The sequence below is a fragment of the Macaca thibetana genome, chromosome 19, assembly GCF_024542745.1.
Source record: "Macaca thibetana thibetana isolate TM-01 chromosome 19, ASM2454274v1, whole genome shotgun sequence".
In the NCBI taxonomy this organism is placed as follows: domain Eukaryota; kingdom Metazoa; phylum Chordata; class Mammalia; order Primates; family Cercopithecidae; genus Macaca; species Macaca thibetana.
In genome coordinates, this window is record NC_065596.1 from 33,850,148 (window position 1) to 33,867,481 (window position 17,334).

General features: G+C 42.4%; 1 protein-coding gene and 1 long non-coding RNA gene across 14 annotated transcripts in view; one reads left to right on the forward strand and one right to left on the reverse strand.

The window, feature by feature from the left end:
- Window positions 1-17,334, forward strand: part of LOC126943010 (zinc finger protein 845) — a 223,377-nt gene that overhangs the window by 156,308 nt on the left and 49,735 nt on the right. For 6 of the 12 annotated variants that reach the window (XM_050771232.1, XM_050771227.1, XM_050771231.1 and 3 more), the window contains one exon: window positions 469-3,431. The exons of the other annotated variants lie outside the window; for them this stretch is intronic. In XM_050771232.1, coding sequence (XP_050627189.1) covers window positions 469-3,371 — 2,903 coding nt within the window. In that variant the 3' untranslated portion in view covers window positions 3,372-3,431. Of the gene's footprint in view, window positions 1-468; window positions 3,432-17,334 lie in introns of those variants that run through there. 12 annotated transcript variants of the gene reach the window in all.
- The window catches only part of LOC126943082 (uncharacterized), a 33,185-nt gene continuing 18,079 nt past the window's right edge, over window positions 2,229-17,334 (reverse strand). Inside the window, exons 2-3 of one of the 2 annotated variants that reach the window (XR_007721695.1) lie at window positions 2,980-3,110; window positions 2,229-2,310 (exon numbers count right to left, since the gene is read on the reverse strand). This is a non-coding gene — a long non-coding RNA (uncharacterized LOC126943082). Of the gene's footprint in view, window positions 2,311-2,509; window positions 2,610-2,979; window positions 3,111-17,334 lie in introns of those variants that run through there. The other variant, XR_007721696.1, reaches the window with a different exon arrangement.

The following is a 17,334-nucleotide window of genomic DNA, read 5'->3' on the forward strand; positions in this document are numbered from 1 at the left end:
TGACAATACAGAATTTCCATTGATTTTGGTTATCCTCACATGAGCTCGTTGTGGATTATTTACCAATATAGTATATCATGTGGTCCTGTAGCATTTATTTGTATACAGTAAATATGCTGTAAATATGAATAATATATACTTTACATTGATGTGACAGTGATATGTTTTTTACAAACTGTGAGACATTTTAGGGTCACAATGGAAAAATATTCCTTACTTTAGGCTACACGTTTGTGCCCTGTCATTGTTTTGTCACGATATTGGAAACCGGCTTCCGTAAAAGTAATTTGAAGCACATGTAACAGCTCTTTATTTGTTAAAGAATCTTATGCTTTTCTGTTCCTAAGCTTTGAGGGTCATGTTTGGAAAGTTTAAAATAAGTATTTTTGTGTGTGTCATATTTACACATTTCAGCATTATTTACCATCTGTACTTAATTTGAAACCATTTGGTGTTTATACTTTATAGATATCTCTTCCAAATGCACAATGAAGGAGGTCTTGTCAACAGCACAAGGCAATAGAGAAGTGTTCCACACAGGGACATTGCAAAGACATGAAAGTCATCACATTGGAGATTTTTGTTTCCAGGATATTCATAAACATATTCATGATGTTGACTTTCAGTGGCAAGAAGATGAAAGAAATGACCATGAAGCACCCATGACAAAAATAAAAATGTTGACATGTAGTACAGACCGATATGATCAAAATCATGCTGGAAACAAACCTATTAAAGATCAGTTTGGATTAAACTTTCATTCGCATCTGCCTGAACTGCACATATTCCACACCGAACAGAAAATTGATAATCAAGTTGAAAAGTCTATCAACGATGCTTCCTCAGTTTCATCTGCCCAAAGAATTTCTTGTAATCCCAAAACCCATATTTCTAATAACTATGGGAATAATTTCCTGAATTCTTCATTACTCACACAAAAACAGGAAGTACAAGTGAGAGAAAGATCTTTCCAATGCAATAAGAGTGGGAAAGTCTATAATTATAGCTCACTCCTAAGGAAACATCAGATAATCCATTTAGGAGAGAAACAATTTAAATGTGATGTATGTGGCAAGGTCTTTAATCGGAAGCGAGACCTTGCATGCCATCATAGATGTCACACTGGTGAGAAACCTTACAAATGTGAAGAATGTGACAAAACTTTCCGTTTCAAATCAAGCCTTGAAAGACATAGGAGAATTCATGCTGGAGACAAACTGTACAAGTGTAATGAGTGTGGCAAGACCTTTAGTCTGAAGTCATACTTTATGTGCCATCGTAGACTTCATACTGGAGAGAAACTTTACAAATGTGAAGAATGTGACAAAGCTTACAGTTTCAAATCAAACCTTGGAATACATAAGAAAATTCATACTGAAGAGAATCCTTACAAGCATAATGAGTGTGGCAAGACTTTCAGCTGGATGTCATCCCTTACATGCCATCATAGACTTCCTACTGGAGAGAAACCTTACAAATGTGAAGAATGTGACAAAGCTTTCTGTTTGAAATTAGACCTTGAAGGACATAGCAGAATTCATACTGGAGGGAAACCATACAAGTGTAATGAGTGTGGCAAGACCTTTACTCAGAAGTCATCCCTTACAAGCCATCGTAGACATCATACTGGAGAGAAACCTTACAAGTGTAATGACTGTGGCAAGACCTTTAGTCAGAAGTCATACCTTACATGCCATCGTAGACTTCATACTGGAGAGAAACCTTACAAGTGTAATGAGTGTGGCAAGACCTTTAGTCAGAAGTCATCCCTTACATACCATCGTAAACTCCATACTGGAGAGAAACCTTACAAGTGTAATGACTGTGGCAAGACCTTTAGTCAGAAGTCATACCTTACAGACCATCGTAGACTTCATACTGGAGAGAAACCTTACAAATGTGAAGAATGTGACAAAGCTTTCCGTTTCAAATCAAGCCGTGACAGACATAGGAGAATTCATGCTGGAGACAAACTCTACAAGTGTAATGAGTGTGGCAAGACCTTTAGTCTGAAGTCATACCTTACATGCCATCGTAGACTTCATACTGGAGAGAAACCTTGCAAATGTGAGGAATGTGACGAAGCTTACAGTTTCAAATCGAACCTTGGAATACATAAGAAAATTCATACTGAAGAGAATCCTTACAAGTGTAATGAGTGCAGCAAGATCTTCAGCTGGATGTCATCCCTTACGTGCCATCGTAGACTTCCTACTGGAGAGAAACCTTACAAGTGTAATGAGTGTGGCAAGACCTTTACTCGGAAGTCATCCCTTACGTGCCATCGTAGACTTCATACCGGAGAGAAACCTTACAAGTGTAATGAGTGTGGCAAGACCTTTAGTCATAAGTCATCGCTTACATGCCATCGTAGACTTCATACGGGAGAGAAACCTTACAAGTGTAATTACTGTGGCAAGACCTTTAGTCAGAAGTCACGCCTTACATACCATCATAGACTTCATACTGGAGAGAAACCTTACAAGTGTAATGACTGTGGCAAGACCTTTACTCAGAAGTCACACCTTACGTGCCATCATAGAATTCATACTGGAGAGAAACCTTACAAGTGTAATGACTGTGGCAAGACCTTTAGTCAGAAGTCACGCCTTACATACCATCGTAGACTTCATACTGGAGAGAAACCTTACAAATGTGAGGAATGTGACAAAGCTTACAGTTTCAAATCAAACCTTGGAATACATCAGAAAATTCACACTGAAGAGAATCCTTACAAGTGTACTGAGTGTGGCAAGACCTTCAGCTGGATGTCATCCCTTACGTGCCATCATAGACTTCCTACTGGAGAGAAACCTTACAAATGTGAAGAATGTGACAAAGCTTTCCATTTGAAATTAGACCTTGAAGGACATAGGAGACATACTGGAGAGAAACCATACAAGTGTAATGAGTGTGGCAAGACCTTTACTCGGAAGTCATCCCTTACATGCCATTGTAGACTTCATACCGGAGAGAAACCTTACAAGTGTAATGAGTGTGGCAAGACCTTTACTCATAAGTCATCGCTTACATGCCATCGTAGACTTCATACGGGAGAGAAACCTTACAAGTGTAATGAGTGTGGCAAGACCTTTAGTCAGAAGACACCCCTTACATGCCATCGTAGGCTTCATACTGGAGAGAAACCTTACAAGTGTAATGAGTGTGGCAAGACCTTTAGTCAGAAGTCATACCTTACATGCCATCATAGACTTCATAGTGGAGAGAAACCTTACAAGTGTAATGAATGTGGTAAGGTTTTTAATCACCAAGGACACCTTGCACGTCATCATAGAATTCATACTGGAGTGAAACCTTTGGAATGCAAACCATGTGACAAAGTTTACAGTCGCAAATCAAGCCTGGAATGACGGGAGAATTCATACTGGAGAGAAAGCTTACAAATATGAAGAATGTCAGAAAGTTTTCAGAGAAAGCTTACAAATATGAAGAATGTCAGAAAGTTTTCAGTCGCACATCAAACCTGGAAAGACACAGGAGAATTCATACTGGAGAGAAACCATAAAAATGTAAGTTTGTGACAAGGCTTTCAGGCATGATTCACACCTGGCACAATATCCTAGAATTAACACTGGAGATAAACCTTACAAGTGTAATCAGCGTGACAGTCTTTAGTGGGCAGTCAACACTTGTTTACCATCAGGCAATCCATGGTGTAAGAAAACTTTACTAATGCAATGATTGTCACAAAGTTTTCAGTAACCCTACTGACATTGTGAATCATTGGAGAATCCATAATGAAGATAGATCATACTAGTGTAATAAATTTGGCAAACTTTTCAGACATCGTTCATACCTTACGGTTCATCAGCAAACTCATGCTGGAGAGAAACTTACAAATGTCATGACTGTGGCAAGGTCTTCAGTCAAGCTTCATCTTATGCAAAACATAGGAGAATTCATACAAGAGAAAAACTTCACAAGTGTGATGTTTGTGGCAAAGCCTTCACTTCACACCTCATTAGACGTCAGAGAATGCATACTGGACAGAAATCTTAGAAATGTCATCAATGTGCCAAGGTCTTCAGTCTGAGTTCTCTCCTTGCAGAATATCAGAAAATTCATGTTGGAGGTAGTTGTTCCAAATGCAATGAGTAGAGCAAACGATCAAGCATTAATTGACATTAGAGTCAATTCAGCATTGACTTGAGTTTGAGTTGACTTAACGTTGAGTTCAAGCATTAATTGACCTTAAAGTGTTTATCTTAAGAGGATTGGGCCAGGCACAGTGGCTCACATCTGTAATCCAAGTGCTTTGGGAGGCCAAGTTGGGTAGACCACTTGAGGTCAGGAGTTTGAGATCAGCCTGGCCAACAGATGTGAACCATCTTCCCAGCCTCTTTTTTGTGTCTTTAACAAAAACTGATAGGGATTTTTATGGGTATCGTGTTGAATCTAAATAACATTGGGTTATATAATCATTTAACAATATTAATTTTTCCAATCAATATGGGTTGTAGCTCTTACGTTTTTAATCATTTCAATCAATGTTTATAGATTTCAAGGTACAAACTTCTGACTTTTTACGTTTATTTCTAAGTATTTCTTTTTTTTTTTTTTTTTGAGGCGGAGTCTCACTCTGTTGCCTAGGCTGGAGTGCAGTGGCGCGATCTCGGCTCACTACAAGCTCCGCCTCCTGGGTTCACGCCATTCTTCTGCCTCAGCCTCCCAATTAGCTGGGACTACAGGTGCCCGCCACCATGCCCAGCTAATTTTTTGTATTTTTTAGTAGAGATGGGGTTTCACTGTGTTAGCCAGGATGGTCTCGATCTCCTGACCTCTTGATCCGCCTGCCTCGGCCTCCCAGAGTGCTGGGATTACAGGCGTCAGCCACTGCGCCCACCAGTATTTCTTTCCTTAAGTTCTCCAGCAAATGGAAGTGTCTTAAAATTTTCTTTTAAAATTGTTTATTGTTAGAGTATGGAAATTCAACTAATTTTTGGTGCTGATAATGTATTGTGCAAATCTACTGAATATGTTACCTAGTTCCAGTAGTATTTTGGTTGACTCTTTGTGATTTTCTGCATAGAAGATCATGTCATCTACAAACAAATATTTTTACTTCTTTTGTTCCGATTTGGATGAGTTTTATTTCCTCTGCTATTTCACTGCTCTGGCTAGGACAGCCAGTATTGATTGAATAGAAGGGGTGAGAGAATTCTTGTATCATGTGAGATCCTACAGGAAAAGCATTCCATTTTCCCTGCTTGACTGTTTACTCATTGGTCATTTCACAGATGATCTTTCTATTGTTGAGTTAAATTTCCTTCTCTATCTATTTTGTTTAGGATTTCTATGATGACTGGATTTTGAATTATGTGAAATGCTTTTTATCCATCTATTGAGATGATGTGGTTTTCATCTTTCATTCTGTTCGAGTGATATATCACATTGATTTGCTTGAATATGTTGAACCATCCTTGCATCCCAGAAATAAGTGGCACTTGAATATCTACAGTTTTTAAATGTCCTCTTAAATACAGTTTTCTAGTACAAGGGATCTTGAAGATGTTCATGGAAAAATATGTATTATGAGAAAATTGTGCATGAATTTCAGTTTTTGCAACAAAATAACCTGGTACAAGTCTGTTATAACAAGTCTGAACACACTCTAGTTTATGGCACTCAGAAGGATAAGACATGAATTTGAAAAGAGACTCTATCAAAGCAATATAAATTCTGCTAAAATTGAAACAAGAAATATCAAATTTATGATGAGATCAGATGCAGTGTCTCAGGCCTGTAATCCCAGCACTTTCAGAGGCCAAGACAGGTGGGTCACGTGAGCCCACGTGTTCAAAACTAGCCTGGGCAACATGGTGAAACCACTTTGTCTAGAAAAAATACAAAAATTAGCTGGGCATGGTGGCATATGACTGCAGGGCCAGCTACTGTGGAGTCTGTGATGGGAGGATGGCTTCAGCCTGGGAGGTTGAGGCTGCGGTGAGCTGTGGTCATGACACTGCACTCCAGCATGGGAGTTATTAAGGACATTTCCCTTTTGCGTGGAGAGCCACCAATCGCTGTTCCCACGGGTGTTTTTGGACCCTTGCTGCCTGACTCTGTTGGTTTATTGCTCAGTCCCTCAAGCTTAAATTTAAAAGGTGCTCAGGTACATACTGGTGTGATTGATTCTGATTACTCTGGGGAAATACACATTATTGTTAGTTCTACAGTTCCTTGGCAAGCTTCTGCAGGAGATCGAATTGCTCAACTTCTTCTTCTGCCATACATTCTACTCAGATCCAGTTCTCATAGAAGAATTGGAGGTTTTGGGAGTACAGATAATCAGGGTAAAGCGGTTTACTGGGCTAACAAAATTTCTGACACCCGACCTGTTTGTTCCATGCATATACAGGGAAAGAAATTCGAGAGCATGATTGACACGAGTGCTGTTGTTTCCATTATTGCTTTACATCAATGGCCTCATGACTGGCCCAAAGGATGCACATCCACCGGGTTCGTGGGAGTTGGTCAGGCCTCCGAGGCTTATGAAAGTTCCACTATTTTATGTTGTCATGGCCTGGAGGGACAGACTGGTACTATTCTGTAGGGAGACCCCCTGAAACTATTTCTATGGAATAAAAGATGAAATGCTCCTGATTATTGTAAATACAAAATTGCATGCAGGATTGCATAAAGGCAATGCCAGGTTGGACTTCCAGAATGAGCCAAGGGCTTGTGATGTGCCTCCCCCTGCAGAGAGCCTATGAATGGACGTGCAGTCAGGGAGGTTTTACATCACCAAGATTCCTATCCCACAAAAGCAGATGTTCATAGCTCTGGGAATGGAATGCAACCCTTGTGGAGAGCCTATAAACGGACACATGAGGGGTGCCTGTGTGTCCATATGGATAAGATAAGGCTATAAATGCCCTCATCTTGCCACGGCCCTTCTAGACCTCTTTAGGGTTAAGGCATACTCCCTTATGAGAATTTGTGGTCTAACTGGTTGTCTAGCTTTATGTCCTGTTTCTATGGATTGTTTGTAACCAGCTTTTGCTGCAACTGTTATTGCTGATTAATATCTTGCTAGTCATAGGTTATGGAAAGACAGTGCTTCTGTTTTAAGGCTCTGTTAGAAATTACTGATGCACACATATTGTAAATTCTTACCTCTGTACACTGTACTTCTGCATACAGATGTTATGTTAAAGAATTACTTCATCCCCACATCACCATCTCACCTCATAATCAAATGACCCTAAATCCCTCACTAACCTACCCCCACCCTTACTAAACTTAATAATAAATGCTGGCATATCCAGTGCATTGGCAGCACCGCGGGACCAGAAGGCGGAGAGCCCCCTGGACCCAGCTTTCACTATCTTGTGTGTGTCTGTTATTTCTTTGATCTGCCTGGGAACAAAGAGGGAGCCCCGTTGCATTGCAGGCTACTGGCCAGATCCCGCAATACTATTCGACCTCTAATTACACCTATTCCAGTTAATCTCTGGGGAAGAGATCTTTTACAACAGTGGATGCACAAATTTCATTTCCACATGCTACTTACAGTGAGCAAAGTAAAAACATTATGAAAAAAATGGGATTTGTTCAAGGTACTGGTCTGGGGAAATCAGCCCGGGGTATTACTGAACCTATTCAACCTTCCTATAAATTTGACCCCAAAGGGCTTGGTTATTTTTAGAAGCAGTCACTATCAAGCCTCCAGATCTAGCCAGGCATGGTGGCTCACACCTGTAATCCCAGCACTTTGGGAGGCTGAGGCAGGTGGATCACCTGAGGTCGGGAGTTCAAGACCAGCCTGACCAACATGGAGAAACCCGTCTCTACTAAAAATACAAAATTAGCCAGGGTGGTGGCGCATGCCTGTAATCCCAGCTACTCGGGAGGCTGAGGCAGGAGGATCACTTGAACCTGGGAGGCGGAGGTTGCGGTGAGCCGAGATCACGCCATTGCACTCCAGCCTTGGCAAAAAGAGCGAAACTGTCTTGAAAAAAAAAAAGCCTCCAGATCCCATCCCTTTAACTTGGAAAACTCAGAAACTGGTTTGGGTGGATCAGTGGCCACTCCCAAAAAAATAAGCCGGAGGTGCTCCATAATTTAGTCCTGGAACAGTTAGAATTGGGACACATTGAGGAATGTTTTTCTCCATGGAATTCACCTGTCTTTGCTATCCAAAAGAAACCTGGAAAATGGAGGATGCTCACTGATCTCAGGGCAGTTAATGCAGTACTTCAACTATGGGGATGTTGCAACCTGGTTTCCTCTCCCCCTCCATGCTCCCTGAGTATTGGCCTCTAATCATCATAGATCTTAAAGATTGCCTTTTTAACATTCCACTAGCCTCTCAGGACTTTGACAAATTTGCTTTTACGGTCCTTTCCCTCAACGATATCACTCCAGCTGCATGCCTCCATTGGAAAATCTTGCTACAGGGCATGCATAACAGTCCCACGATTTGTCAGTACTTTGTGGGGCACGTGCTTCACCCAGTTAGGGATCAGTTTTCCCAATGTTACTTCATTCGCTATATGAATGATATTCTCTGCGTGGTCCCCACGTACGCCATTTTGATTTCCTACTTTTCTGTGATTCAATAGGCCATTTCAGATGCAGGTTTGACTATTGCACAGAGAAAATTCGAACTTCTCCTTTTCAATATTGGGGCATGCAATTAGAAGACAAGGTGATTAAACCACAAAAGGTCCAGCTTAGGAGAGACTCCTTAAAAACTTTAAATGACTTTAAAAAATTACTTGGGCGGGGCGCAGTGGTTCACGCCTGTAGTCCCAGCACTTTGGGAGGCCGCGGTGGGTGGATCACGAGGTCAGGAGATTGAGACCATCCTGGCTAACACGGTGAAACCCTGTCTCTACTGAAAGTACAAAAATTCGCTGGGGGTGGTGGCGGGCACCTGTAGTCCCAGCTACTTGGGAGGCTGAGGCAGGAGAATGGCATGAACCTGGACGCAGAGCTTGCAGTGAGCGGAGATCGTGCCACTGCACTCCAGCCTGGGCGACAGAGCGAGACTCCGTCTCAAAAAAAAAAAAAAAAAAAATTACTTGGAGATATTAATTGGATTTGCCCTTCTTTGGGCATCCCTACATATGCTATGTCTAACCTGTTAACCACATTACAAGGGGATCCAGATTTGCACAGTAAAAGGTTCCTCACACGTGAAACTGAGTCTGAGTTATGATTGGTTGGACAAACAGTGCAATGGTCTCAGTTCACTAGATTCAATCCCAAATTACCTTTTACTATTTTAATTTTTCCCACTGAACATTCTCCAACAGGAATTATTACTCAAGAACAGGATTTAATTGAATGGTGTTTTCTTCCCCATAACTCTCTAAGGACACTTACTATTTACCTTGACCAAATTTCTAACCTTATTGGACAAGCCTGCTCCCATCTTTTTATTACTTTCGGGACAGAAATCTCGAAAAAATTATTGTTCCATTAAACCGTCAACAAGTTTGACAAGCTTTTACAAACTGTTGCTTGGCAAGTAAATCTGGCCAGGTTCCCTGGTATAATTGACAATCATTACCCTAATGTAATATTGTTCCAGTTCCTAAAACTCGCTTCCTGGATTTTACCTAACATTACTAAAAGTACTCCACTAACTGGAGCTGTTACTCTTTACTGACGCTTCCTCTCATGGCTGTGCTGCATACACAGGGCCACAAGAATGCGTTCTTAACACAGGATCTATTTCTCTACAGCGAGCTGAAATTATCGCTGTTATGGCTGTCCTTGAGGATTTTCTCAACCTGTCAACATTGTTTCCAATTCTGCATACGTCGTGCATGTTATGCACAACATAGAAACGGCGCTAATTACGTTTTCCCTGATGAAAGTTTACTTTCACTTTTTCAAAGGTTTCAGGCAATTCTCAGAGCGCACTCTGCTCCCTTTTACATTACTTACATTCGAGCTCATACATCTCTTCCAGGACCTCTTTTGGCAGCCAATGCCAGAATTGATGCTTTAGTTGCACCCATTTTTACCGCCGTGCAAAATTTTTATGCCCTAACTCATGCCAATGCTGCAGGACTCTGAAGCAAGTTCCTCCTCTCATGGAAACAGGCAAAAACTATGGTTTTTGCCTGTTAACAAGTGTTAATTTTACAGCCGCTTCCCTCGGGAGTTAATCCTCGAGAACTTTCCCCCAACGCCGTCTGGCAAATGGACATAACCCACTTTCCAGCTTTTGGGAGATTTTCTTTCCTGCATGTTAACAGTGGATACATTTTTCCTCTTCCTCGGGGCTATGTGCCAAACAGGAGAAAGTACTACTCATGTTAAACGACATGTGCTTTCCTGTTTCTCAGTTATGGGCTGCCCCACCAAGCTTAAAGCTGATAATGGTCCCAGCTATACCAGCATTGCCTTTAAGAAGTTCACTCAAGCACGGGACATTAATCACACTACTGGAATTCCCTATAATTCTCAAGGACAGGTGCTGGTGGAATGAGCTAATAAATCTCTCAAAGACCAGCTTTGCAAGCAAGATAACAAAAAGAAAGGGGATGCCAGTGCTCCCCATGCTCAGATAAATTTAGCTCTGTTCACATTAAATTTTTAAAATTTGGCTAAGAACCAACCTTTCACAGCAGCAGAACGACACTTTACTGGTAACAAATTTGACCCACAAAAAGGCAAGAGAGTATGGTGGAAGGACACAAAAACTAATAAATGGGAATTAAGCACTGTAATAACATGGCATAGGGGTTTTGCTTGTGTCTCCCCAGGAAAGGACCAACAAACTGTTTGGGTTCCCTCCCGTCAGCTGAAATTGTACCATGACTCCAGTCTTGAAGAACCATCAGAAACAAAAGGCGAACAGCCTCCGGAAATCAAAACTCAAGGCTCATCACCTGACTAATAAAATTTGTAATCTTAACTTCACATCACAGCCTTGCCCTACAACTCCCAATACAAAAAATTCCACCTCGCTGACATGGGGTCAGATAAAAGTAATGTTCGAAGAGGCTGAGAGACACCTACAGGACAAAGGGATTCCAAAAACTACAGGTAATATTATCTTGGCTGCCTTTCTGGTAGTTACTGTAGTGTTAAGTATACCTGGGGCTACAGCAACTCACAATTACACCTACTGGGCATATGTCCTGTTTCTCCCTCTTATTCGATCTGTTTCATGGATGGATTCCTCAGTGGAGGTTTGTACTAATGACAGTGCATTCATGCTGGTCCCTAATGATGACAGATTTCAGGTTCAACCAGATGAAGCACGAATGCCTTTTAATGTGTCCATGGGATATAGATTTCCACCATTGTGCATAGGAATTGCACCTGGCTGTTTGGCATTCTCTAATCAAAATTGAATGTGGACTGTACCGGCCTCCAGTAATGATTCTTATCAGGTGCATAATGTTTTGAGTAGTAATTCTTTTCAGGATCTGACCGTTAAAATAAATTCATTTGAGGAACCGAGAATTCCTGTCACAGTAAAACACAATAAAACACAAGGATTGTCAGACTCTTTAAAAGACACTATAAAGGCAGCTTTAGTAATTGGAAACATCCTATGGAGTGACTGCAACGCCCCAACACCAGCAGTGCCACGGAGTCCTGTCACAGGGACTGTCATTGACTGGGCCCCAAAAGGGTATATTGGCGAGATTGCTCTGAGCAAAATACCCAAAGTTCAGAGTTTAACTACTTAATCGATTATGAAGAAGAAGGCTGGCAGTCCTAAAAAAAGAAGAAATGGGTGTCTCCTTACCCGTTCAAATGGTTGGACAAGGGCATTGTTCCTCCTAGGCCAAAAATGATTCATCCTATACTTACCCCAGAACATCCTGAATTGTGGAAGTTGGCTGAAGCCTTATCCGGAATCAGATTATGGAATGTAGCTTATCAAAAAATTCTTACAAATACCAAAACAAACATGTATAAGGTCACTTTAATTTCTGATGCGGTGGTACCCATGAGGAGCTGTGTTAAACCACTATATATGTTATTGGTTGGAAACATAATTATCATCCCTGATACCCAAACTGTTGAATGCAATAATTGCAAATTGTTTATGTGTATTGATGCTACATTTGACCCAAAAACAAGTGTTCTCCTGGTCAGAGCCAGGGAATGGGTATGGATACCAGTTTCTTTACACCGCCCCTGGGAATCTTCTCCTTCTATTCATATAGTCAATGAAGTCCTTAAAGGGATCCTTAAAAGAACTAGGAGATTCATTTTTACACTCATTGCTGTGATTGCAGGTTTAATTGCTGTTACAACAGCGGCTACTGCTGGAGTAGCCATTCCTAACTCGGTCCAGACTGCCCATTATGTGGAAACATGGCAAAAGAAGTCCACCGACTTTGGAATTCTCAGGCTGAGACTGATCAAAAACTGGCCAATCAAATTAATGACCTCCACCAGAGTGTAATCTGGTTGGGAGACAGAATGATGAATTTAGCACACTGAATGCAACTACAATGTGATTGGAATACACTGATTTTTGCATAACACCTTATGCTTACAGAGAAGATCAACATAGTTGGGAAAAGGTCCAAAGGCATCTAAAAGCCTGGGATGATCATTTAACCTTAGATATTTCAACACTTAAGGAACAAATTTTTGAGGCTTCCCAGGCTCACTTAACTACCATTCCTGGTTCTGACATATTTGAAACAATTACAAAAGGACTACCTGATATAAATCTTTTCAAGTGGATCAAGCCCATTGGAGGTTCACTTTTGTTATTGGCATTACTAATACTGGTGTGTTTATGTCGTTTGCTTTTAGTCTGCAAGTGTCTCCACGGAGTCTGATGAAAAGCTCGAAGCCAGCGACAAGCAATGATGGCAATGACAATCCTAATCAATAAAAAGGGGAGAGATGTGGGTGAAAGATTACCTAGGTGCCAAGGCAAGAGACCGAAGGCACGAACTGTGTCAGAATTTAATAAAGAAAATAGTTAGAATAAGAATAGTCATAATACAAATTAGATATAGAGATGATCATGGACAATTATCAATCACTATTATAAACATTATTAATCACTAGCTTTTAATATTACTCTATATTGCATTGCTAAGATAACATAGGAATAACCAGTGGGTAGAGGGTCAGGTGCTGAAAGGACATTGTGAGAAGTGACCTAGAAGGCAAGAGGTGAGTCTTCTGTCATGCCCACATAAGGGCCACTTGAGGGCTCCTTGGTGAAGCGGTAACGCCAGTGTCTGGGAAGGCCCCCGTTACTGAGCAGACTGCGAAAGGGAGTCTTCTTTCCTTGGAGGAGTCAGGGAACGCTCTGCTCCACCAGCTTCTTGTGGAAGGCTGGATATTATCCAGGCCTGCCCGCAGTCGTCCGGAGGCCTAAACCCCTCCCTGTGGTGCTGTGCTTCAGTGGTCACGCTCCTTGTCCACTTTCATGTTCCTCCCGTACTCCTGGTTCCTCTTTGAAGTTTGTAGTAAACAGCGGTAGCAGAAATAGTGAAAGTCTTAAAATCTTTGATCTTTCTTGTAAGTGCATAGAAGAAAACACTGATGTATGCTGCCTGTTCTCTCTGCTTTGGCTACCTAAAAGTGTAGGGCCCCCTGTCCTATGATCACGTGACTTGCTTCACCTTATCAATCATTTAGATTCACCCTCCTTACCCTGCCCCCTTGTCTTGTATGCAATAAATATCAGTGCGCCCAGCCGTTAGGGGCCACTACCGGTCTCTACATCTTTTTTTTTTTTCTGAGATGGAGTTTCACTCTTGTTGCCCAGGCTGGAGTGCAATGGCACGATCTCGGCTCACCGCAACCTCCACCTCCCAGGTTCAAGTGATTCTCCTGCCTCAACCTCCCTAGTAGCTGGGATTATAGGCATGTGCCACCACACCCTGCTAATTTTGTATTTTCAGTAGAGACTAGTTTCTCCATGTTGGTCAGGCTGGTCTTGAACTCCCAACCTCAGGTGATCTGCCCGCCTAGACCTCCCAAAGTGCTGGGATTACAGGCGTGAGCCATCGCACCCAGCCCAGTCTCCGCGTCTTGATGGAAGTGGTCCTGTGGGCCCAGCTGTTTTCTCTTTATCTGTTTGTCTTGTGTCTTTATTTATTACAGTCTCTCGTCTCTGCACATGGGGAGAACACCAGCTAAGCCCCGTAGGGCTGGACCCTACACAGACTAAACAAAAGGTATTTAAATATTCAAAGTGAAAAAATTGCAACATGGAAACCAGGTACTTACAAAGATGTGGCAGGCTAGTTTTACATTTAAAATGCTCATAAAGTGGCCGGGCGCGGTGGCTCAAGCCTGTAATCCCAGCACTTTGGGAGGCCGAGATGGGCGGATCACGAGGTCAGGAGATCGAGACCATCCTGGTTAACACAGTGAAACCCCATCTCTACTAAAAAAATACAAAAAACTAGCCGGGCGTGGTGGCGGGCGCCTGTAGTCCCAGCTACTCGGGAGGCTGAGGCAGGAGAATGGCGTAAACCCAGGAGGCGGAGCTTGCAGTGAGCTGAGATCCGGCCATTGCACTCCAGCCTGGGCGAAATAGCGAGACTCCGTCTCAAAAAAAAAAAAAAAAAAAAAAAAAAAAAAAAAAAAATGCTCATAAAAATATGTATTTGTCAGGCAGGGTGCGATGGCTCATGCCTGTAATCCCAGCACTTTCGGAGGCTGAAGCGGTTGGATCACAAGGTCAGGAGTTCAAGACCAGCTGGGCCAACATGGTGAAACCCCGTCTCTACAAAAAATAAAAAAATTAGCTGGGCATGGTCGTGCACTCCTGTAATCCCAGCTACTCGGGAGGGTGAGGCAGGAGAATCACTTGAACCTGGGAGACAGAGGTTGCAGCGAGCAGCTGAGATCATGTCACTGCACTCCAGCCTAGGCAACACCACGAGACTCTGTCTCAAAGAACAAAATGAAAACAAAATTAGCTAGGCGTGGTGGTGTCTGCCTGTAATCCCAGCTACTTGGGAAGGTGAGGCAGGAGAACTGCTTGAATCCGAGAGGTGTAGTTTGCAGTGAGCCGAGATCGCACCACTGCACTCCAGTCTGGGTGAGAGAGCAAGACTTCATCTTAAAAAAAAAAAAAAAAAAAAAGAATTTTTCTGTAAATAGAAAGACTAAGCAGTCCCAGAGCTAAGACCTCCTTGGATCATTGCCCCTTTATATCAAGTGATAAAGTAACCTTCCTTGAAGTATATCAATCCATCACCAATCAACTTGCTGCACCCTATCCTACCCACTGGTCTTGAATGGAAAATGTGGTGATTCTGCTAAAGCTTCTCTGTCTTTCTCTGTGTGTGAAAACTTAACATCTCTACTTGGGAACGCTCATCCCATTCATTTGGAGTTGATGTTACCAGGTGGCTGTCCTCACGCTTTGTGTTCAAATAAACTCTATATTTAATCATATATTCTAAATTTTATTTTATTTTATTTTATTTTATTTTATTTTGAGACAGAGTCTCGCTCTGTCGCCCAGGCTGGAGTGCAGTGGCCGGATCTCAGCTCACTGCAAGCTCCGCCTCCCGGGTTTACGCCATTCTCCTGCCTCAGCCTCCCGAGTAGCTGGGACTACAGGGGCCCGCCACCTCGCCCGGCTAGTTTTTTGTATTTTTTAGTAGAGACGGGGTTTCACCATGTTAGCCAGGATGGTCTCGATCTTCTGACCTTGCGATCCGCCCGTCTCAGCCTCCCAAAGTGCTGGGATTACAGGCTTGAGCCACCGTGCCCGGCCTCTAAATTTTATTATTTACTACTGACATCAGTTTCTGTCAGATTGTAGGAGCCTCACCAGAGAGGGCAACTGTCACCATGGTGCAAAATTCACACTTGTCAAAAAGACCTGGGTTAGGGTTTCTCCCCCTCCCTCAGAATGAAGCTAATTAGCTGAGACAGATGGTCACCTCCTATGGGCAAAAGATTGCCTAGATGCTGAGGCAAGAGACTGAAGGCACAAACTGTCTCAGTATAATATAATAAAGAAAATAGTTAGAATAAGAATAGTCAAATATAAGTTAGATATAGAGATGATCACGGACAATTATCAATCATTATTGTAAACATTATTAATCATTAGCTTTTAATATTACTCTTTGTTGTATTACCAATACAACCTAGGAATAACCAGCAGGTGTAGGGTGAGGTAATGAAGGGACATTGTGAGAAGTGACCTAGAAGGCAAGAGGTGAACCTTTTGTCAGGCCCGTATAAGGCCGCTTGAGGGCTCCTTGGTCAAGCAGTAATGGCAGTGCCTGGGAAGACACCCATTACTTAGCAGACCGCAAAAGGGAGTCTCCTTTCCTTGGAGGAGTCAGGGAACAGTCTGCTCCACCAGCTTCTTGTGGAAGGCTGGATATTATCCAGGCCTGCCCGCAGTCACCCGGAGACCTAAATCCCTCCCTGTGGTGCTGTGTTTCAATGGTCACGCTTCTCATCCAGTTTTATGTTCCTCCCATACTGCTGGTTCCTCTTTGAAGTCTGTAGTGGACAGCAGTAGAAAAAATAGTGAAAGTCTTAAAGTCTTTGGTCTTTCTCATAAATGCATAGAAGAAACACTGATGTATGCTGCCTTCTCTCTCTCTGCTTCAGTTACCTAAAATGGAAGGATCCCCTGTCCTGTGATCACGTGAGTTGCTTCACTTTGTCAATCACTTAGAAGATTCACCCTCCTTACCCTGCCCCCTTGTCTGGTATGCAATAAATATCCGTGGCCCCAGTCCTTACGGGCCACTACCGGTCTCCACGTGTAGATGGCAGTGGTCCCCTGGGCCCAGCTGTTTCCTCTTTATCTCTTTGTCTTTTGTCTTTATTTATTACAATCTCTCGTCTCTGCACACGGGGAGAACACCCGCTAAGCCCGGTAGGGCTGGACCCTACAACCTTCATTACCAAGTAGAGGCAGGATGAACTATGTATGACCAACCGTGTTGTCAACTCCTCTTCCCTGAGACCTGATTAGTGTTTAACTTGAAAACATAAACTTAATTGTTGTATAGAAAAGTGAAATTTCTTTCTCTTTTTTCAGCCTCTTAGCTGTTTGCCTCTATTTCCCATCACAATCGGGTCTAAGGCTTATTTATTAATGAAATGATTTTTATTTTTCTCTATTATTGTCATGCAGATGATTTGTCATTTGGGGGAAGACTTTTTTGTTTTGTTTTCTGAAGGGGTGGCCTGCCCCTCCACACCTGTGGGTTTCCCGACAGGTGGGACGAGAGACTTGAGAAAAGAAAGACACACAGAGGCACAGTATAGAGAAAGAAAAAGTGGGCCCAGGGGACCGGCGCTCAGCATACGGAGGACCCACGCTGGCACCCATCTCTGAGTTCCCTCAATATTTATTGATCATTATCTTTACCATCTCAGAGA